The following is a 22,748-nucleotide window of genomic DNA, read 5'->3' as shown; positions in this document are numbered from 1 at the left end:
AGGCAGGTATTGCTTCTGTGGCTTCTTACTGTTGTGGCCCATGGTCGAATTTAGCTGCTTCCCAGGTGACTCAGTGGTACAGAATCACCTGCCTATGCAGGAGTTGCAGGAGACCTGGGTTCACTAGCTGGGTTGGGAAGATCCCCTGGAGAAGGGAATGGCAACTCACTCCATTATTCTTACCTAGGAAATCCCAATGGCAGGTTACAGTTCATGGGGTTGCAAAAGAGTCAGACACGGTTTAGTGACTACACAACAACTGGTGACTTATATATTCCTGAATAGCAGCTCCCCGAGGCATGTGGAATCTTAGTGCCTGACTAGGAAAAGGGGACGACAGAGGATGAGATGGCTGGATGGCATCACCGACTCGATGGACATGAGTCTGAGTGAACTCTGGGAGTTGGTGATGGACAGGGAGGCCTGGCGTGCTGCAATTCATGGGGTCGCCAAGAGTCGGACACGACTGAGTGACTGAACTGAACTGAACTGAGGGATCAAACCTGGGCCCCTTGCATTGGAAGTGCGGAGTCTTAATCACTGGCCCACCAGGGAGGTTCCTTGCTGCTTTCCTTATGAGGTTCTGGAATATCTCATATGTACTTCAGCGGTCTCGCTCTGACCTCTATCCTCATTCAAGGCCCTGCCACCCATGGACAGCTGCGCTTAGAGAGCTTGCATTAGGGAGAAAACTTTTCTCTGGGGGCTGCTGTCAAAGCTGCCATCAGTGAAAGACAATGGGCTTTCCCGATGGATTATTGATCTTCATAATCTATTAATAAACAATGGATTATTGCAGTTATTAAGTATTTCTGGGGAAGTTCAATATGCCTGAGGGAGGATAGTCTTTAAGGTGAGGTTCATGCTCTGCCAAGTGAAAACAATTTTTTAATTCCTGGAGAAATCAAGAGCAGGGAACATGAGCAATGTCCAGGGCAATTCTGTCCAAGAGTCATATAATGTGAGCCCCACATGTAATTTTACATTTTCTAGTAGTCACTATATATTAAAATAAAAAGTAAAAAGAGACAGGTCTAATGCATTTTAGTAACATGGTTCAGTTAACCCAAAATAGATCCAAAATAGTAACATTCCAACATTTAAATATAAAAAACAGGTATTTTTCATTCTTTTTTCAAACTAAGTCTTCAAAATCTGTTGTGCATTCTACACTGAGAATTGCACATCTCAGTTCAGAGCAGCCTTTGAGTGGTCAGCAGCCACATGTGGCTGATGGCTGAGGGCCTGGACAGTGCAGCTGCCGACCACACACTGAGCGCCAGTGATGGAGGCAGTCATTTGAGTCACCTGCTGGTATATCAGGTGCTTTGAGTGACTGGGTGACCACTATTAAAGCCACAATGATCTGTAATCAGACACTGGATTTAACTGACTGCCTACCCAGGCTGGGAGCTGGCAGATAGTACGCACTACCACTCCCTCCTGGCAATGGAATAAGCCTTCTCGGTCTTCTTTGTCACCAACTGGTATTTGATACTTGTTTCAATGGCGCAATCCTGGCAGGCTTTGGAAATTCAAGAGGCCCTGAAGTCACCAGGAGGGATGGCGGTGCCCATAGCCACCCAGCAGATGAGTGTACTCTGATGGACTGAGGGAACCCAGCATGTCTGTACTAGTCCTGCAGTCAGTTGTAGGGACACCAAGCATGGTCCCTTCAAAGGGGTCAAAGGCCTCTGCAGCAATGGTGCCAAGTGTCTTGGGTCTAAGTGAAACCAGTCCCAAATCCTGTCAGGGAAACTTACTGTGGACCCATCAGGTTCAAGAATTTCAATTACAGGGGCACCAGTGCCCGGTAGGTCTGCATAATCCTCCCTGCACCTATGTTCCAGGCTGTATGGACAAGGGCAAAAGTCAGCCAACCCTCTGAAGAGGGCAGAGGAAGGCTCAGGGCCAAGTTTGCTTTGGAAGGGACTCAAATCTGGACTGAACGGCCCTCTAGCAGTCAGGCCAGAAAAATCAAGTCTCCTGGATCACACAAAGGCCTGTGGTTCTGGGGAGTCTCATTCTAGCAGCATGAATATGTGGCTAAGTACTCAGCTTCCTCCTCTGAACCCTTCTCCAAGTACACAACAGGCTGTGAAGACTTCCTGGTTAGGCAGTGGGAAATACTACTGGCCTCCAACATCCACCACCTCCTTGTGTCAGCTCTCCGCAGGGCTCACCTTAATGCCTGCTCAATTATCAGTCTTTTTTGTTTCCTACACCCTTATCTTCTCTCTACATCTTCTTTAGGGTGATTTGGGTTGTTGATCCCCACTCTTGGTTTTCCCCATCCACCTCCTTCCTTAGGGATCCCTTTGAGGACTAGAGCCCTAAGAGCACTGCAGCAAGCCTGAAGTGTTGGTCTGGGCCTTCTCACTTTTGCTGAGACATGGGACAATTTACAGCCCCCTTATTTCCTCTTACTCTTTTGGGTGGGGCCTAAATCAGCACCAAGGGATCATCCCGCCCCTTACTCCTGGTAGGAGGAGCAAAATTAAGAGGGACATCCTCCATGGCAACCCACTCCAGTACTCTTGCCTGGAAAATCCCATGGACGGAAGAGCCTAGTAGGCTGCAGTCCATGGAGTCACTGAGGGTTGGACATGACTGAGCGACTTCACTTTCACTTTCCTCCTTGTATAAGATCCCATCCGCTTCTACAGCCTTCTCTGAATTAAGGTCCTTTGCTCAAGAGTTAACCCTGAGGCCCAGGGTTTTCATACAATCCATCTATAAAGCCCAAGTGCCTTGAAGCACCTGCAACCTCAGTAGGGAAGTCTCCTCTTTGTGGTATGTGAATCTGACTTCCCTGCGAGCATCTGATTATAAGCCCAGGGCAGGCACACGTGCTTGGCTGAACCAGCCAATTCACTTGGTAAAACGGAATCTGGTGGTAAAGCTCCAATGCTGGCCATCCATTGCCACTTACCTCCTGGGTGTAGCTTCTTCATCATGTGTAAGTAGTTCAAGCCTCAGTGGACTTCTGTGACTACTACAGGGAGTTCAATTCCCTGTGTGATGAAGCCTCTCTCTGGACCTCAACCCCAGACCCTCTCCGCAAGCTCCTGGGTGGTACACTGTACAACAGGTCTCAAATCCGAGGACAGGTTGTATCTACTGCTCCAAGAGCACTTTAGACCAAGGGCTCTTTTCTCTCAACTTCTTTTTCCTTAGGGCTCACAGGGCTGGCTGACTTGTAGGGAGTGCCAAGGAATTGGTCTCAGTTTGCCCTCCATGGAGGGCTTTCCATGGTCTTTGTAGCAACTGGTGTGGGCCCAGACAAGCCCTGAAACCACACGTCACCAGTGATTTCAGCTCAGCTAGATCTCCCACCACCAGCCCTACCTATGAGGGGTGTCACGCAGCCCTGGTATGGCTTAGTTGAGCCCTTTTGTGGTTTCCCAAAAGCCAGAGCTGGAAGAAGAGGAGCTTGCCTCCTGTGGGACATGACATGTGCCTCAGTGGACAAAGGTAAACGGCATACCAGCATGCTAAAGGAAAAGGTTTTAATGAGGGAAACTTACCAGCAAGGCTCAGGAAGAAGAGGCTCAGGGATACCCAGGCTCCCAGCAGAGCCACAGACAAAGGCTGGGACCCTGTATCCTGCATCCTTGGGGCTGGGCTCCAGGGAAAGGTTTTCCCTGGGAGTTACTGTTTTGCAGTGGGAGTTACTGTTTTGCAGGACAACACTGATGCTGGTGGCCTTGCAGGCTGAAGTTCAAACCAGGGCTTAAATGCCGGCTGTCAGGGGAGCTGTCTGGAACACAGGCTGCTACCACCTGTGACCTTGTGGGAAGCCAGATTTGGACCATGGGCAGCAGAGCCTCCGCAAAGTTGGATGTGGGCCCAGTCCCTCCTGCTCGTTGGTTACCAGGCAACTTGACAGAGGCGCCTGAAATCGTGGGCAATCCTGTCCCTCCACACCTCAAGCATAAATCTGACCTCGTTTAAAACCCTTCAGAGGCAGAGGCTCCTTCAAGTCAAACCTCTAACACGGCACCGTAGGCCTACCTTGGCCCTATTGCTTGTCTCACCTCTCACTCTCTGCTTCAAATTCTCTGTTCCAGCCACAATGAAACTTCAGGAAGCTCCCCCAATTGACTTTTTCATGCCCAGATCAATGGCCTGGGCCCCTTTTCTCCTGGCTGAACTTTCCAACCTGTCCTCAGATTTCGGTAAATTTCATTTCACTGAGAAGCCCTTTACTGACTCCACACCACCCTGATTTGGGTTGTTTCTGTGTACACACACCTCACCCTGTGCATCTGAGCACTGACCGTACCATGTGTTGGAACTGCCCACTGACTTACCGAGTTCGCCCACTTGACACTGAACGTCTTAAAAATCTGAAACAGTATCTCTCTATCCCCAAGCCGCCTGTGAAGTGCCTGATATACAGTGAATGTTCACTGAATATTTAATAAGAACCAGATGAAATCAGGTGGGTGGCTCAATAACAATGACTAGCTTTCTCCATGTAAAACATGTTGCTGTTGTTTAGTCATTAAGTCACATCTGACTCTTTTGCGCCCCATGGACTGCGGCTTGCCAGGTTCCTCTGTCCATGGGATTCTCCAGGCAAGAATACTGGACTGGGCTGCCATGCCCTCCTCCAGGGGATCTTCCCAACCCAGGGATCAAACCTGCATCTCTTGCATTGGCAGACGGGTTCTTTGCCACTGAGCCACCAGGGAAGCCCCTGTGACACCTTAGCAACCGCTTATTTAACCCAATGAAGAAACTGGAACATGAAGAGGTGAAATGATTGTTTCAGGAACCAGAGAGCTACTGTGCACCCAGGTCAAGTGTAGAATCTACCTCCTGATTCCTCCTTCTTCACAGCCTAACTCTTTAGGTTCCTTTTTATCATGTAATATCCAGGCTGCACTTGCAACTTTTAATGGTATTTATTCCTTGAGCACTAGTATTCTTTGATGCAATATCTTACAGGCTTTGATCTCCAGAGAAATCTGACAAAGATGCCTTACTATTTACCGAAAATAATACTGGAATTCTTTTCTTCTCTTACCATAAGCCATCTATGTTCTCTTTGATACTGAATGATATACTCTAGTTCTCAGGATTCCATGTAACCATTTTCTGTTGACAATTTTCCTTCTAATTTTGATTACCCCTGTAATTAAGTGTACGGTATTAGAAATTGGTGGGAAAACCTTTAGGCACTTAGTTTGAAGCTTACTCTTGAATCACTTAGCAAGTGCAACTTGTAAAGACTTTTAATGCATCTCTCATTAACATGAAACTCATTAGCATAAAACATATTTCTTCATGCAAAGTTCTGAGAGAAATGGAAATAAAAATTTTAAATAGCAACCTTCTCCCCCGAAAAAAAACCTTCAAACAGCCTCAGATAAACAGAGGGAAAGATGGTCAAAATTTAAGTACTGGTACCCATTAAGCCTTCTGAGCAATCAAGACTAGTATTTTGTAACGGCTATTTTAGAATAACTGCTTATCAGAGGCTCAAAGTGTCATGACACAAAGACACTATTTATGGCCATGAAGCAAAATGGTAAAAAATGATCTAATCAGTATATCGACTCTAAAAGGTACTATACTCCTAACCACCAGGAACCGGAAGTTCATAGTCAGATGAGAGAAATGCCTCCAAGTGAGCCAATTGAGACAAGACAGGCTTGAGTCTCAAGCCTGCTGCCACCAATAGGGTATTCACATGTAGCAAGCACTGAAACGTGAAACCACGAAAACCCAACAAAGTTACTTGAGGATGGCTGCTACTTACCAACTCTAATGGATTGTGCACGAGTCTAGAACTAGGCTGAACAGGTAACAGAAATTCAAAAAAAGTACCAGAATGAAAACTAGAAAGCCAGAAAATAAAGATGGGTTTTTCTCCAGAAAAAAAAAAAAAAATTATATATAGAGAGACTGTCCTGCTTATTACTAGATCGTTTTGGATTCTAACACGGGGAAGCACTTTGACACCGTCATCTATTTCTATCTACTCTTCTAGGTTGTGCCAGAGTTTCCATCAAGTTATCACAGTAATCAATTCAGACATATTCTACCTACAGACTGTCATGTTCTCTATTACTGACATCAACATTTTTTTTTAAAGATTCATAAGACATATTTAATAGTTTCCAAATGGCAAGTATGTTTATGTGTTCACTGACAGGAGCATGTCTTTAACATGGTTTAGTAGCATCCTATGTAATTAATGTGTTCAAATCCTCTAACTGGGAATATATAGAATTACTTTCAATTATCTACATTTCTGCCTTTTAGAAGCACATCAAAGGTTATTTGCAAGGCATAATATATGCTTTGCATGATTAATGCCTCCCCCCATCTCTAAGTTTTGTTACATTTAGAAATTTAAGACCAGGAACAAACATCTGTCAGACTAAATTTTTGCTTTTTCATAAGTGCAACTTTTTAATAAAAATTTACATCTAGATAAACAATCTTCAGATTTTTGAAATTTTAATAAGATTTTAAAAACATCATGACTTTGAACTGAAAAACATACATGTTTAGCACACAAATATTGTAATATGAATCAACTCCAACTCCACATGAAAACATGTGACTCAAATTACAGTTTTAGAAGTTAGTAATTCACATTTAAGCAAGTTAGCGCCTTGCTGGATTCAGCTGTTGTAAAAAAGAGACTTAGTGCATATTGTAATGGCACAATGTGCTTTTGTACCATTTTGTTGGTATTTTTCACCTTATTAAACAAGATCAAGTTCTTGCAAGTTGGTAGATATCGGCTAACTTCCTATGACATGTGAAATTTCCAATGGTAACAGATACATTTTGTAACAGAACACTTTTCTATAGACTTTTCCTATCTTAAAATTTTAAAAGCAACCATTTGTAAGGATTGCATCAACATCAGTGTAGCAGAGGAAGATCAAACTTTATTGAAACTGCTTGCATACAAAATATATTGCACTATAACCAAACAAATGTCAACATAAAATCCAATCTGTTGTCGCTAATATGTACAGAGAATATTGCCCAAGAGCAGTTACATTACAAGGTCATTCTACCTTGGTTAATTATCTACAGTATTTTAAACCGAACAGCTTACAGATGATGTGTGCAAGGTACCAATTTCTGTTTTCAAATACTATACATTCCCAGAATAAATAACTAGAAATCAACATTAATGTTTGGCAATACTTTTAAAAGACTTTTTAATATTCTTGAAATCATGTGCAGTTTGTTGCCATTTTTATATGCTTATTTGTATGCAAGGAAAAGTAACCGTAATATGAAAATTCAAAGAAACAAACTCACAACAGACATCAGAGGCAGAACTTCGGTTTGTACGGCACTGTACAGATTCAGTGGTACCCCTACTTGGAGTTATTTTTTAAGAAAAATATAACATCTTAGAGTGAAGGTCCTTCACATATTTTCCTCAGTAAATCTCGTAAAAAAAAAAAAAAACCCTCAAAACTGAAACCCAATATGTCAAAAAAAAAAGGAAAAAAAACTAAAGAAAAAAGTTTCATGTGTTAACCAATCCTAGTCTGCTTTCCAATTCTGCTTATACATTAGACCTAATATTTCAAAGTTTACAAAACATTTAACCTGCTTCCAATGTTTCTCAGACAAAGTACCTGTACTTCACAGGATTATTATGCACACATGGAAATGACCTTTCTACCTCCCCCAAATAAGCTTGAAATGAAAATGAGAAACTTCACAAAACTCGGGGAGGACAAAATAAAAGACAGCTCTAAGTTAAAACTGGTCATCAGGCCAAAGAGCAGGCGTATCCTACTAACTTTCGACCAGGAAGATTTATTCCTAGCTGAAAACATTTGAGCCTCTTGCAAATGAAAAGACCGTTACTACTTTTCCGGTCTATACAGAAAAATTACACATCCCTCCAATAACACTATTTGTCAAACTTCAGTGCAACAGAACAAAAACAAAAGTCTTATTCTTTATACTGCCTAACCTGATGTTTATGTAAGAAAAAAAATATGGAAAGCATGCATTCTTCTATAAAGTACTAATGTTTGACAGGGTTTGCTACATCTTTTAACATTTAGTGTTTCCAACTTATCTTCCCTGAACTCTGCATCCAAATATAATATTCCTACCTGCCAAGATATAAAAAAGGCACAGATCATACAACTTTTTTTTTTTTTTTTTTTTGCTAATGAAAATGACAAACGTCACATCACACACACCTCAGGGTCCACTAAAATACTGGAAAAGTGGACCAAAACATAAAGTGACACAGGACATGAAATGCCATAGTATTTTATGGACTTCTATATGAGATTGAAAATAGAAGTCTAACATGATTACCATAAATGCTATTATTCAGAAAAACTGAAATATACCAGTGAGTTATCACCCAATGCAGGGTAAACGGTCCAAATTAACAAAGAATATCACTGCGTGGTATTTAAAAAATAAACCAAATGAAAATCCTGTCCTGAAGTGCTAAGTATACTTAATTATTTAAAAGTAATGTTTCAAAAATTTTAAGACCTCATTTTGTGCAAATCTGAAAATTGCTGCTTATGGCCAATGTGAAAAAAGCAAAATTCTTAACGGAATTGTTCATTTCATGCCCTGTGCCACCTTGCCTACTATTTGTCTTTGGCCTAACAAAGTTTTCTAATATGGAATAAGAATTATGGAAATGGTATAGGGGATATCACTCCAGAATTATGCAGTTTAGGGAACTCCATTGACAAGTGGTTGCTGGCCATCCACGGTGTCTGGCTTTTCCTTCCTCTGGTTACGATCTTTACCCGTGCGCAGCCGATTACCTTCACTGGAGGTATTCTGTAATGTTTTAGTGTGGACACTCCTTTCATTATTGCAGTCAACTCTGATCTAAAACAAGTTATAGTTGTTATATACAAAGACCATATTCTGTTGTAATCTGTAATTGGCCTGACAAGAAATTTAAGCCCAAAGTGTATATTCCACATGTTAAAAGGGATTTGAATAGAAGTGTGAGAAATTAAGGTCAGGTAGGAGCTTTATTTGGCTTATGATTCTAAAACACTCTTCTTCTGTAACTGGAACACCTTGGTCATCTCACTGCATCCAAAGTTAGATAAAAACTCACAATCCTACTGTGTCTTCTTCTAAGTAGAACAAAACAATGAGAAACAAATAGTTAAAATGAACTCCCATTACGGATTGCAAAATATATATGCAAAATATACAGGTCTGTTCAAAAAAATGGTTTATTCTTCAAAGATATGAAACCCAGGAGGAGAGAGACAAATTATTGTCTTCCTATTCTGATGTTACCAGAGCAATAACTTAACTCACTTATTAACTAGCCTTTAGTTGACATCTTCATTTCTATCATAAGTATGATTAACTTTTTCTACAGTCAGGGCTCCCTTTGTCTTACAATATGTGTGTGTGTATATAAATATACACATATACTGTATATACTCACACACACACACACACACACACACACACACACACTATACATACTCAAATGAGCACTGGTTTCTAGTAGCTTGTATTACAGTAAGGCAAGTCAGAGGATCATACAACTTAAAACTCTGAAGAATAAGCATAGTACAGGGAAATTTGAAGACACTAATGTGTGGGAGAACTGGAATCCCAGGAAGAGGACAGAGATGAGTATGATTTAAAAAACAATATTCTGAGATTTATATAATATTTTAAGTGCCAGCACTGAACACTTAAAACACTGCTAATGCAATTGTGGATGCTGTACAAAAGAAAGATAATGTTGACACACAGGCCTAGAACAATTAATAAAAGTACTGATATGCTTCAAGTACAAATGGGACTACCTATAGCCCCAAAATGGTCCACTCGAATTTCAAAGTGTGTTTAGTTGTTGGTCCTGGGTGAGTGTTTTAACTGTTTGGTTGTCAAAAGGGGAATTATAAAACTGGTACATAAACACCTTACATTTGTGTAAAACACATGTGTACATAATTTCATCAATCTCTAGGTCTAAGATCTTTTCTGTGATGATCCTTAAGCACCAGCTAATAGTTAAGACCTACTTACAAATGCTAGGACTTCCCTGGTGGCTCAGATGGTAAAGCATCTGTCTACAATGTGAGAGACTTGGGTTCAATCCCTGGGTTGGGAAGATTCCCTGGAGAAGGAAATGGCAACTCACTCCAGTACTTCTTGCCTTGAAAATCCCATGGATGGAGGAGCTTGGTGCAGGCTACTACCCATGGGGTCACAAAGAGTCGGGCATGACTGAGCGACTTCAATTTCTTTCTTTCTACAAATGCTATGAATTCTAAGGAATATTCTGTCATGAAGCTTCTGCTCTTAAAATTTATGTCTCACTAATTTTAGGTACTGGTCCCAAACCAATCCATAGTCATGAAAGGACCCCCAACTACTTGGATTAAGTCCTCAGAGTTAAAGAAGCAGCCGAAGAGATCATGCGTTCTGGGAATGAGGTACCAGGGTTCAAATATCACTCTGCTGCTGCTGCTAAGTCACTTTAGTCGTGTCCGACTCTGTGCGACCCCACAGATGGCAGCCCACCAGGCTCCCGTCCCTGGGATTCTCCAGGCAAGAACACTGGAGTGGGTTGCCATTTCCTTCTTCAATGCATGAAAGTGAAAAGTGAAAGTGAAGTCGCTCAGTTGTGTCTGACTCTTAGTGACTCCATGGACCAGCCTACCAGGCTCCTCCATCCATGGGATTTTCCAGGCAAGAGTACTGGAGTGGGGTGCCATTGCCTTCTCCGAAATATCACTCTAGTGTATGCTAACTATGTGACTCAATCTTTCTAAACTTCAGTTTACTCACCTATAAAACAGAATAATAAAACTTCTTACCTCAGGGTACAGTTGAAACATTAAGTGGGATACAATGCACCCAGCCAAGGTACCTGGCCGTGCTTGGGGGCTCATTTTAAAATTATGTTAACAATGTGTTCAGCACAGGTGCTGGCCACATGAGATGGGTTCTCAGGGAAGAGGCTGGCTCTAAATAGGCAGCTGACTGATTCAGCATGTACTAGCCGAGTGTCATCAGCCCTGTCTATTGTGAGCTAGATACCTTCTTTTTCTTACTTTCCAGTCAGAGAGCACCCTATCCTTGCAACTCTGGTGAGGAGGGATGTGGGTTCCACAGGGCTTATACAAGTCTCTCTCAGTACATTCCTGGATGTTTCTTTCCTTGGAGAATGGGGGTAGGGAGGACCACCTATGTGGTACTGAAGTCATAACGTGGTTGTCAAAATCTTTACAAATACTGAGACTGCACATTCTCTAGAGAAATCTTCTTTGTATACTTGTCATAAAGGACTAAAATTGACCACAAATGTAATGTTGAAAGGAAAGTATTTCACAAATACCTATATAGTATAGCAAATTCACATAAATCTCAAACTTCTGTAACTGGCACAATTTAGATGAAAAGAGGCACACAGGTTTACCTGGAGGGATCCATCTGCTGTTCTTCCTTTAGCCTCTCTTGGATTACGTGGACGATTATCTGTTCGGGAGTGATCGTCGTTTCCTATAGGGACATTTTTTAAAGGTTCAATGGTCACTGATTCTGACATGCCTATTGGAGAGTTCTTTGTTCCCACATCCTCAATTTATTCAGACCAACCACAGAATCTAAAATATAATCAACAACCTAGCAATTTCAGTTACACACTGTCTAATAATCTAACATCCAGGTGGCACTGGTGGCAAAGAACCTGCCTGCCAATGCAGGAGACATAACAGACCTGAGTTCGATCCCTGCATCAGGAAGATCCCCTGGATAAGGAAATGGCTACGCACTCTAGTACTCTTGCCTGGAGAATCCCATGGACAGAGGAGCCTGGCGGGCTACAGTCCACAGGGCTGCAAAGAGCTGGACATGACTAAAGCGGCTTAGTGCACAGCAGCACATGTTACAGAAAACATTCCTAAGCCATCAGAGTCCTACATCAACTGTGTGATATGTCAACCTGAACTAATGATTAGATGTGATGTTTAGAGTACCCAAAGAAGCTGAACTAGTTATCAGGGGTTATTCATATGTTTGTAAATTGTAAGGAAGCCTGTCTGATATTGCTAATTACATGAGCCTTTCTTATGGTGACCAGTACAAAATGGGGGCTTGATAGTATGTCACTGAATCACCTAGCTTTTTCATAGAACTTCAGACAGTTGTTACAATTCAGCTTTATTTCTTAAATGAAAAACCCTCCGTACCTTTGAAGCTGCCTCCACGTCCTCTTCCTCCTTGTCCTCTTCCTCCGCCGCCACGCCGCCGCCCGTCTCCTCTGCGCAGGAAGTTCTCCCTCTCTTCCTCTGTTGGAGCTAATGACCAATCACTGAGTTCATCTCTGTGGTCAGATTCTGTTTCAGAAGCATTTGATGCTTCAGAATTAGTTCCTATCGAGAGTTAAAAGTTATATACCATTGTCCGACTTAAAAAAATGTTAGGTTAACAGAAACTTCCAGAGACGTTTCTGGGGGTAATCCATTACACTTCCTAATTTACAAGCTCACCAAAGAGTATATTATCACCTTCCATTTTGTAAAACAAATTATCTTAAGTTCAAAATGAAGGTTTTCATGATATTTGAGGCCATTTTTGTTTCAAACATTTTTGGTTCTCATTTAAAAAAAAGGAATTCTATTAGCCATCTAAGTTCAAACCTGAGTATGCCACATCATTAAACAGCTGTGCTCCTTTAAACATCTGTGCTCTCTGGAGGAAAAGTTGCCTACAACAATTAAATGCAATACCTTGATAAACAAAACTTCTAGAAAGAGAGTTCCTTTTAACAAGGTTTGGCCCAGGGACAAAGGGGAATGCACAAATTTTGGTCATCTTAGAGAGAGTGGCAAAGGTGGCCATTGTGGCTACTATCTCAGGGAATGGTCTCTTGTGGGATCAGGGACTGGACCTCGCTGAATGGGGATATGCTTGTCTGATGCTTGGTCCACAACCTTCCCTCCCACTCCCACAGGAATAACTTATCATTAGAAAGAATTTACTGTAGTGAACTTATTATGCCTGAGTGGGTGGGTTAATGACACAGGGGATGGGAGATGGGAAAAGAACTCCCTGGTGAGAGGGGACCTTCCACAGCATCAAGAACAGACTGTTGGGAAAGGGATGAGGGCTCAGGTTCAAGGTTGGCCTTAGGAGTAGGTAGCTCCCCCACTCCAGAACATCAACTCTACTACCTCTCTCTTCCTCTGTTGGAGCTAATGAGCAATTATAGCTTCACCATTATAGCTTCATTCCTGTGGATCTTGAAGGCTTTTCCATCTTACTGAGTTCCTTTTTGAAACGCAAATATTTGTGAGATGGATTACACCTTATACCATCATTAGCCAGTTACATAGTAGATACACAGTTGAGCAAGACAGTAGGCATGGGCAGTGGGACAGCATTCAGTGAAAGGTACTGGGAGAGAAGAAAGAAGCACTGAGCAAAGAGCTGGGGAGGCAAAGAGAAGCTTTGCCTACTTCTTGACTTTGCCTAGGGCTGACTTTGGCCATGCCACTTAAAATCACCTTATAAGCCACAGGATGCAGACCCCTGATTTACACAGTCCATCCAGCAAGTATGACCAGCACATGCCTGACAAAACATGAGCCACAGTACACAAATGAAAAAAAGTCTTGGCTATATAGTAATAAAATCAGGAAAGGCCTTAGGAAAGGCATTAGCGTACAAGGGCTTAAGCAGATTTATCCCCAGTCAGACTGTGGACAGAACTCACACCTGCCCTGTGAACTCTATGGGTTATTATCAGGTTTTTCACTCTATGTGTCTTGCAACACAATTTGACCCACTGTGAATTGGAAACCATGTAGTGAGAAATTGTTATAATGGAGTTCTAATGAATATTAGAGATTAGCAGCTATTAAGTCTAGGAACAGATAAAGTTACTGAATAAAATGCTTAGTTTGTACCTGAAGTATATCCAGGACCGCGTCTGCCGTGCCCCCTATTTCTGTAAGGTCTACTACCTCGACCCAGTCCTTGACCATCATCAGTCACATAGCCTTTTTCCTTATCTGTACGATTTGGTGGTGGTCTAGAACTAGCTCCAATCTGTCGCAACTGCTCATCAATTTGTAATCTCTCCAAACGCAACTGGTCTACTTCCTATTTAAAATATACAAGATAACAGTAAAAATAATTTGACATTTTACTTAATAAAACCTTTCTCCTTTTCATCAGATAAAAAGTATACTGGAAATATTTCAATTTCAGCTCTAAGTTTATAGTAAACACTGTTACACAGAATTATCAGGAAATTGAATGGTCTCCTTAAAAAGAAAATTACTATAGGTAAAGTATTATTGATGTCTAGAATTAAGAGATATAACAAAAATACTCAGCATTAAAATTATACTGACAGAATTTAAAGTTATTTAATTTGGCAATATTATCCAATAGATCTGCTAAGGCACAAATATGGTAGTTTGGAGACTTCTTGATAATAGGTTATTGAATAAAACAACTCTAAAATGTATGAATACAGATAAATTACATTTAAGACTTAACCAGCTAAGCTTAAAAATCACACATTGTAAATAATCTTAATTAATAAAACACTGAATGTGGGCCATCTTCTACTTTCAAAGAACAGGAACTATCTAATAGTTAACCCAAAAAGTTGGATATCATGCCTTGAAAACCTCTTAAAGACTACAACTCTGCTAAAACAAGTATGACAAACAGTATAAAGTTAACTGATCAAAATATATACCTGGGGTCCACTAACAGACCCTCACACACAATGCTTCCAATATGCTAGGTTCTGTCAAAACCAGATGATGTCTCAGTTCTAACCCTTCTCCTTCCAATTTATTCATAAACATCGATTTACTAGCTGCAGGGAACTGGATCCACAACTAGAGTAGTGGTTGGGTGTCTCAGTCAAGCAGAGGCAATCATAGGGACTGTCCACATGAACAGTCACTGGGGAAGCCCCTGTAAAGCTAAGTTCTTAAAATCTTAGTACAGCAGTTTCAGGAAAAGGGCAGGTAAGGATCTAGATGAGTGCCATCTGTGCTCTGAACCAGACATTGTTTTACAAAGGACTTTAATTAAAGGAGAGACTGCCACTGAGTGAGTGGCTTACTCCGAAAGTACAGTTATAGCTCATGGAATGGGTGGATCTCGCAAAACAGAATGGTAGAGTCCAGGTTATCCCATGGGGGCAAAGCAGTCATCACTTGGTGAGAGACGCCAAGCCCACTCAAGGGAAGATCTGGTGATGGGAAGCATGGCAACAGGACAGCTGCTAATAATCCAAAAAGATATTCAATTGTGCAGAATAAATCAAAAGATCTAAAGAACACTGGTTAAAAGAACAAGGGACTGACACACTGCAACCTTAAATTTCCAGGTCTTCAACATTATTTAAGCTAAGAATAGGAAGAAAAACACATACAACAGATTACACGTAAGACACACTTTAAAACAAAAGTGAATAAGCAAATCAATGGGGTATCCTACCCACACAAACCTTGCTGGATGAAACCTCTCCATTTTCAATTATTAACTGACCACCATAAGAAGGGTAAGAAGTGCCTGGCTATTATGTTTTTCTTCCTTATTTACATGTAACTATAAATTGCTTCATTTTATTTAAGAAGTCAGCAGAAAAATTCTTAACAGGATAGCCTCATAAATACAACAGAAAGTTGGATTACTTTAAAAATAATATTTAGTACCCGTTACAGTATGTTTTTGATACATGTGGATACAAAGATGGAATTATAAAAGTGACATTGGTAAAATTCTATTTTGTTGAATTACAGAACAGTTGGCCAAAATAAATTTTAAAAAACACCTAGTCTAGGGAGGTGATTTGCCTACAGACACAGAGCTGGTCATGGCAGAAGACTACAATCAAGTGCTGGACTGCCAATCCACTGCTTTTACTGCTATGCCCTGCAGCCTCCTGGTTCCTGCTTTCCAGATTCTAAGCTGGAGTAGGCACAGTGGTACAAATGCCAACTAAAATGAGCATTTATACAAGGAGACATAAATTGCTTCTAGTTTGTAAAATGGAGTATAGAGAAAATTATGAAGGGTACACATTTAAACAGAGGACTTCATGAAACCCTGGGCTATTCCTGATAAATGACATAAAGGGGACAACAAAGCAAGTGTTACAGACATAAAATTTGGCCTGGAAAAAACTCTCAAGGGCTAGAAAGGATCAATGGGATGAAAAGGATTTTAGACAGGATTGTCTAAAGTGGATATGAGGGTTTAACAGAAGAATAATGGGAAATAGGGAAATTTCTTCAGAATGGGGATACTGATTCTTAAAATGATGGAAAACTGACTTGTGTTTTCAGAAAGAATACAATAAACTAAACAAAATGAGTTTTTTTCCTATTATCTTTTATAGGTCTTTCATTATCATGTACAGGCTAGAAGAAATCTTAATTGTGTTAAGATTTACTATGGAGTATTTCTATTTTAGTGCAAAAAGATTCAAAGTTAAAGTTCTTCCTGTTCTCACCTTTAAATAGTTCAGATGATAATCCAAAAGAACAGTGGCATTAGCGATGCTGTCTTTTGTTCCCACAAAAACAAATGGTACCATACCCTGAAATAGAAATGACAACAATAATCTTATAAAATTAATGATGAATTACAATCTGAAATATGCAAATAATGACTAAATCCCTAGCACAGGATCTGACAAATGGTAGGTACAGAAAAGTTTGTTGAAAATATGAAATACATAAAAACAAGAGTAGTTAGTATATTTTACACATCTCCTGTGTATAAGGACAGATCAACATAGCAACCATTAAATGCATCAGGGTTACTACGATTTAAACACTATTAAATGTTGGCAAGCTTATAAATTATGTAACTCAAAATTAAACAAGTTTTAAAATGAGACACATAAACAAAATGAGTTTAAAATATTCTTATTAAATTACTACAGGTTTTATCTAGACAAAATTCCAAATTAAAATTAGATACTAGGGCACAAAAATAAAAATAAATCAACTTTGCTAACCAAGTCAACAGAGTACAAATAAGAGACAAACAAAAAGAGTTAGGCTAAATTAATGTGCACTTAGTAATTATTCTGTGAGGGGGGGAAACTGGGCATATTCATGAACATAAAATTTAACATTTCAATATATTTCAATATAATGTACTCTGAATACTGTAAAGGACTGAATCATTAGGAAAGTTTGATCTCCCTACGATACAACTTTAAGGATAGATTTTTTGAAAAACAAGTATACTAAAAATGTATATACTTCTAGCTCAAATGTATATACTTCTAGCTCAAAATGTATACTTCTAGCTCATCAGTAGAAATGAGGGGAAAAAAAATTGTTTCTTGTGGCAAGGTATAGGGAAGCCTAGGCCAGTTCTGTCGGAGAAGGCAATGGCACCAGTACTCCAGTACTCTTGCACTCCAGTACTCTTGCCTGGAAAATCCCATGGACGGAGGAGCCTGGTAGGCTGCAGGCCATGGGGTCGCTGAGGGTCAGACACGACTGAGCAACTTCACTTTCACTTTTCACTTTCATGCATTGGAGAAGGAAATGGCAACCCACTCCAGTGTTCTTGCCTGGAGAATCCCAGGGACAGGGGAGCCTGGTGGGCTGCCGTCTGTGGGGTCACACAGAGTCACACACGACCGAAGCGACTTAGCAGCAGCAGCAGCAGGCCATTTCTGTAAACTAACAGCTGGCAATTATGACCTTCAAAGCTGAGAATAATTCAGTATTTCACTACTGATGAAATTCTCATGGTTACTGATAGTCACAAGTGACTAAAGAAAAGTACACAGTAGTTTTGATGTAGATATATTAGAATTTTCTAGGTAAAGGAAGCCAAGAAACTTAGCAAGTATCACTCTTTTAAAAAGAGCATTTGTTCAATAGGTGTTGGTACTGCTAGGCTGCTTTTGTTTGCTTGCACTCAGTATATAGCATCTTAAACCTATGTGGGGTTGGAATAGGTTTTTTTCTTTTTCCTTCCACATGAACATGGCTGTTGAGAGGGTACAAGACTGAATAATTAGGATATATTGCTTGCAAACTGGCATCCGTCTGGTAGGCAAGGCATTGCTTCCTAGTAACTAGGACCACCTGAAGAATCAGGTGCCACTGAAAACGCATGGGCTTCTTTTTTTGACTGAATGAACTATGGAATTAATCAGGTTTATGACCCAGATCTCTTTTTGTCAAAAACATTTTTGACTGTTGAGTTTTTTCCCCCCAACTGACTTTCTTACAAAGCAGTTAACCGTATTATTTTCCAAAATGCCCTATGATGAAATGCTATGCCCTTCTCCTTGGATCACATACTATCAAAATAAGCTTTAATGCCACAGATTTAGCTGATCAACTTTGAAGCAAATAGTGAAAAGCAAAATTATCTTTCAACATTTCCAAACTGATGATGTACCCAAGTGCCACTCTATTAAGCACAGCGCTAGGGGACCAGAATAGTTAAGACAAAGAAAGGCAAGAGCAGAACAGTGACCTTCAAAATGTAGATACCAGGAAAAAGTGATTCCCTGATCTGGGATGAGAACTGGACTCCCCCGCACAGAGGAAAATGGTATTTTCGCTTTTAATCTCTTGTTACTCATAACATTTTTTCCCATCAACAGTTCTTACAGGCCAGATGAGGGGGCATGCCCTCAAGAAACTAACAATGTGAGGATAAAACAAGTAAACATCTATGTGCTAAGTGCTACAGACAGGGATGACCACATTAGATCATCAAAGGGGAGAAAGGCTCTTGAGCTCATCAGGGGGAGGGACCCGACGGCAAGTACACAAGGAAAGAGGCACATGGAGTAAGCCCACAGCAAGGTGGCAAGCTGGAGAAAACAGAGGGCTTTTGGCAGAGGAAGCATATGCATATCTCTAGGAGCAACAAGCAGTAGACAGCAGTGTTTGGACAACTCTAAGTGTAAGTATGGCTCAAGCCTCTCTCCAGTGCAAGGAAGAGGAGTGGTAAGAGATGATATTGGTCAGGTGGCTATGAAAAAAAGGCCTTGTAAGCAACAGGAAGGAGTATCAGCTTTCTCCCCAGGGCAATGGAGCAAAAAAAACCACAGACACACCTCCACCATGCCCCAATTCTGATGATCATTTGAAGTCTTTCTTAACAAGGGGAATAAACATTAAAATATAAAATTAAAATGTATTTTTCAAGGAATGGTTTCCTACCTGCCAAGCCTTGAGTTCAGGTTTCTGGGATTCCCCTGCTACAATGGATGAAACCACTAACACCTAAAGCAGTATAAGGAATGCAAGTGATGTCATTAACTATAACAAATGATACACAGAAGCCTGAACGCAGGACTTTCACTGCAGGACTTCTAAATCCGTTTCTAAACAATTCGGTTAGTTCAAATATTGAAAGTCAGTTTAAAAATATGGCTTTAAGTAACAATTTATGCATCTAACAGAAGGTACATTTGGATATATTATAACCTGCAAAATTTCAAGAGCTAGAGCATGAAAAAATAAAAGTCCACCCTCAAAAGAAAAATGCGACCACTAAATGCAACCCCATATTTTATGTTTACAGCATAAGATTTGTCACTGTGAATAAACTGAAAAGTAATTATCCCATTGGTCTGTAACATCTTGTAAGCTGGCAATCAGATCTGAAACAGATATAGCATGAATAGTCTATAAGCCTAACCAGACAACATACCCGAAACAACAACTGTGACATATGGGGCAAAGAAATTACTTAGAGTATAATTCCAAGTGACAATTATTTCTTACCCTCTGGACTTTTGTGCTGTTAGGTTGTGAAAAGTGAGTGCTGTTTTCCTTTATATCTGTATGTTTTTTTTCTTCTGAGGGAATAGGTCCAACCCTTGAGTTACTGGAAGGTAGGGAATTTGGTGGCATCATTTCCTTGGTGAAAAACACAAAACATAAAAGAGGAAAAAAAGGATCCATTTTTAAGATTTTACTTAGCACCATTATTGTATCAACGATCATCTTTTTTAAGAACAGAAACTATTATAGACAGTTTTGGTAAACAAACTTAGAGAATGCAAAAATTGTGCAATAAAAATGCACACAGATTGCAGTTAAAAGAACCTTTCACAAAAGCAAAGACTAGACAACATATGAAAATTATGGCAATTTGGAAGGATTTTATTTTAAACAGTATCATTGTATAGAAGAGCACGCCCTCACCGCCTCCATCCCAAATACTTCAAAAACTGTAAGGCACACAAACACAAACATACAAACTAAAAAAGCCAAAAGATGAAAGCCAAAAACCTAATTAGTGTCCCAATTTTGTCTCTACCAGTAACTTAAGTGATTTGAAGTGTGCTTCAGATTTTGTTTTTACATTTGTGATGGCCCATGCTAAAGATCTAGAAATAAGACTTAAGGAGTTAAAGGGACTAATACACAATCACAGCATCAGAGACTAGAAAGAGGCCGTCACCTATAACTCCAATTAGCTGGCATGCCTGACAGAGGTTTTACATTCACATTATGTGCATATTAGAGGCCTCTAAGTTACTGTGTCAAATAAAAGACTTTATTAGACAAACCAGAAACATGCACTAGAAACATACCTCTTCTTGTGGAACATTTTTCTCATTTTCAGCCTCAATTCTCACCCTCACAACTCCTGACTTGTCCACAATCTCTTGAATCAGTTTTCCATTTTTTCCTATTACTTTGCCTAAGTTAAAAAATGAATAATTCATGTTTGGTTTTAAAATCACACACCTCAAACCAGTAAGCACACCCTACTGTAAACTATAACATTTTATATATGTATAAAATTTCATATAATTTGAATTCTATCTCAAAACCAAAACAGAGACTTTTTTCAAAAACAAACAAACAAACAAACAACAGTGAAACTGGCTTTTCATTCTATGAAGTCATCACAGTTCAAACTCCTTTGGTCTGGTATGAATTGAGTAATAACTTGTGAACTGTCAGGATAATTTTGCATTTTTAAGGCAGTTCAAAATATGCTCTTATTTGGCATACAAGGGCACACTTTAAATGTTCAAGTAGAGTGGTGTGTATCCTTCTTTCTGCAAAGCTCTATAAAAAGGATTAACAAAAAGGATAAATAATAGAAAATACAATTGCTTATTTCACAATTTCAATCCTATCTGTATCTGATTTACACCTGCTTCTTTGCCCATGGCAAATATTTTTAAAATTTTATACGGCACATTTATAAGACACTCTAAAAGCGGCATAAGCAGCTATGCTGCTGCTGCTGCTGCTTAGTCGCTCAGTTGTGTCCGACTCTTTGGGACCCCATGGACTGTAGCCCGCCAGGCTCCTCTGTCCATGGGATTCTCCAGGCAAGAGTACTGGAGGGGGTAGCCATCCCTCCTCCAGGGGATCTTCCCAACCCAGGGATCGAACCCTGATGTCCTGCATTGCAGGCATATTCTTTACCATCTGAGCCACCAGGGAAGCCTATAAGCAGGTATACATTCATCTAGAAGTACACATTCTTCAGACCCATGTGTTAGTGGACTACTACTCTTGTGCGTGACTCACAAATTAAACTAGTATGCTAGAAGGTGATTAGTTACAGAATAAAAGATTAAGAAATCACACTTTAGCTTAAAACCACAATGAAAAAGTTTAAAACCAGTTCCAGATTAAGTTTTATCGTATCATCTGTTAAAACTCGGAAGACTTCAAACACCAGCAATGGAGAGGCACTCAAATCTCTCTCGCTTTAAAAAATTTAATCATATACTTAGCTGGGAAATGACTGCTTTCAGAGCCAGCAAAACAAGACATTCCAAATACTAAAAACAACTGATTGTAGAAATCTACATACGAATTACATCCAATTGCAAGGGCACTCCCAGGTACTTAAAGCAAGCTGAGCTGGCCATGCCCATAAATGGGTTTGCCCCTCCACTTCATCTAAGGTAGGGATGGGGATCTTAAAGAATTTCTAAATGAAATCCTAAAGGAAATCAACCCTGAATATTCATTGGAAGGACTGATGCTGAAGTTCCAATACTTTGGCCACCTGATGCAAAGAACCCACTCACTGGAAGATATCCTGATTCTGGGAAAGATCAAGGGCAAGAGGAGAAGGGGGCGACAAAGGATGAGATGGTTGGATGGCATCACTGACTCAGTGGACATGTTGTTTAGTTGTTCAGTCATATCTGACTCTTTCCGAGCCCATGAACTGCAGCTTGCCAGCCTTCCCTTACCATCTCCCAGAGCTTGCTCAAACTCACGTCCATTGTGGAAGGACGGGGAAACCTGGCGTGCTGCAGTCCATGGGGTCACAAAGAGTTAAACATGATTTAGCAACTGAACAACAATAAAGGAAAAAAACAGGAATGAAAATTTGCTGAGCCAATCCTAGATAAAAATGCAGGGAAAGCCTTCTCAAAGCAAGACCTTGTGGTTCTTCAAATCAGAATAGCCTTGGTATTTCTGCTGTGTGTGCCAGTCTCACTTACCCCCACAACCTCTTCTGCCTGGTCAGTGGTCAGGGAAAAGAACTGACACACTAAATCAGGACTCCTGACCTAGGTGTTTCTGCAATTATTTCTGTTGTTCTTCCCCTCAAATGAAAAGGGAAAGAAGGAGGAGAGAAGTTACATGGAGTCTTCCCATTTTTTTTTCTTTAAATCTGTAGCACATTTTCATGAACTGATGCTGATTTTAATAAAGGTCTTTTAAATGACTTAGCAAAAAGAAAAAGGAGATTTTGGCACATGTATCTACTAGTATCTTAACAATCCTATATATAGATAG

The 22,748-nt window shown here is 40.3% G+C and overlaps 1 protein-coding gene across 10 annotated transcripts in view; it reads right to left on the bottom strand.

The window, feature by feature from the left end:
• Positions 1-6,396: 6,396 nt before the first annotated feature.
• The window catches only part of FMR1 (FMRP translational regulator 1), a 39,802-nt gene continuing 23,450 nt past the window's right edge, over positions 6,397-22,748 (bottom strand). The window contains exons 10-17 of one of the 10 annotated variants that reach the window (XM_006080178.3): positions 20,564-20,673; positions 19,749-19,883; positions 19,182-19,244; positions 16,490-16,576; positions 13,917-14,112; positions 12,198-12,380; positions 11,426-11,508; positions 6,397-8,805 (exon numbers count right to left, since the gene is read on the bottom strand). In XM_006080178.3, coding sequence (XP_006080240.1) covers positions 8,695-8,805; positions 11,426-11,508; positions 12,198-12,380; positions 13,917-14,112; positions 16,490-16,576; positions 19,182-19,244; positions 19,749-19,883; positions 20,564-20,673 — 968 coding nt within the window. In that variant the 3' untranslated portion in view covers positions 6,397-8,694. The other 9 variants (XM_006080181.3, XM_006080182.3, XM_006080176.3 and 6 more) reach the window with 9 other exon arrangements.

Source organism: Bubalus bubalis, chromosome X, assembly GCF_019923935.1.
Source record: "Bubalus bubalis isolate 160015118507 breed Murrah chromosome X, NDDB_SH_1, whole genome shotgun sequence".
NCBI classification, from domain to species: Eukaryota; Metazoa; Chordata; class Mammalia; order Artiodactyla; family Bovidae; genus Bubalus; species Bubalus bubalis.
This window is presented reverse-complemented; position numbering and strand designations above follow the sequence as displayed.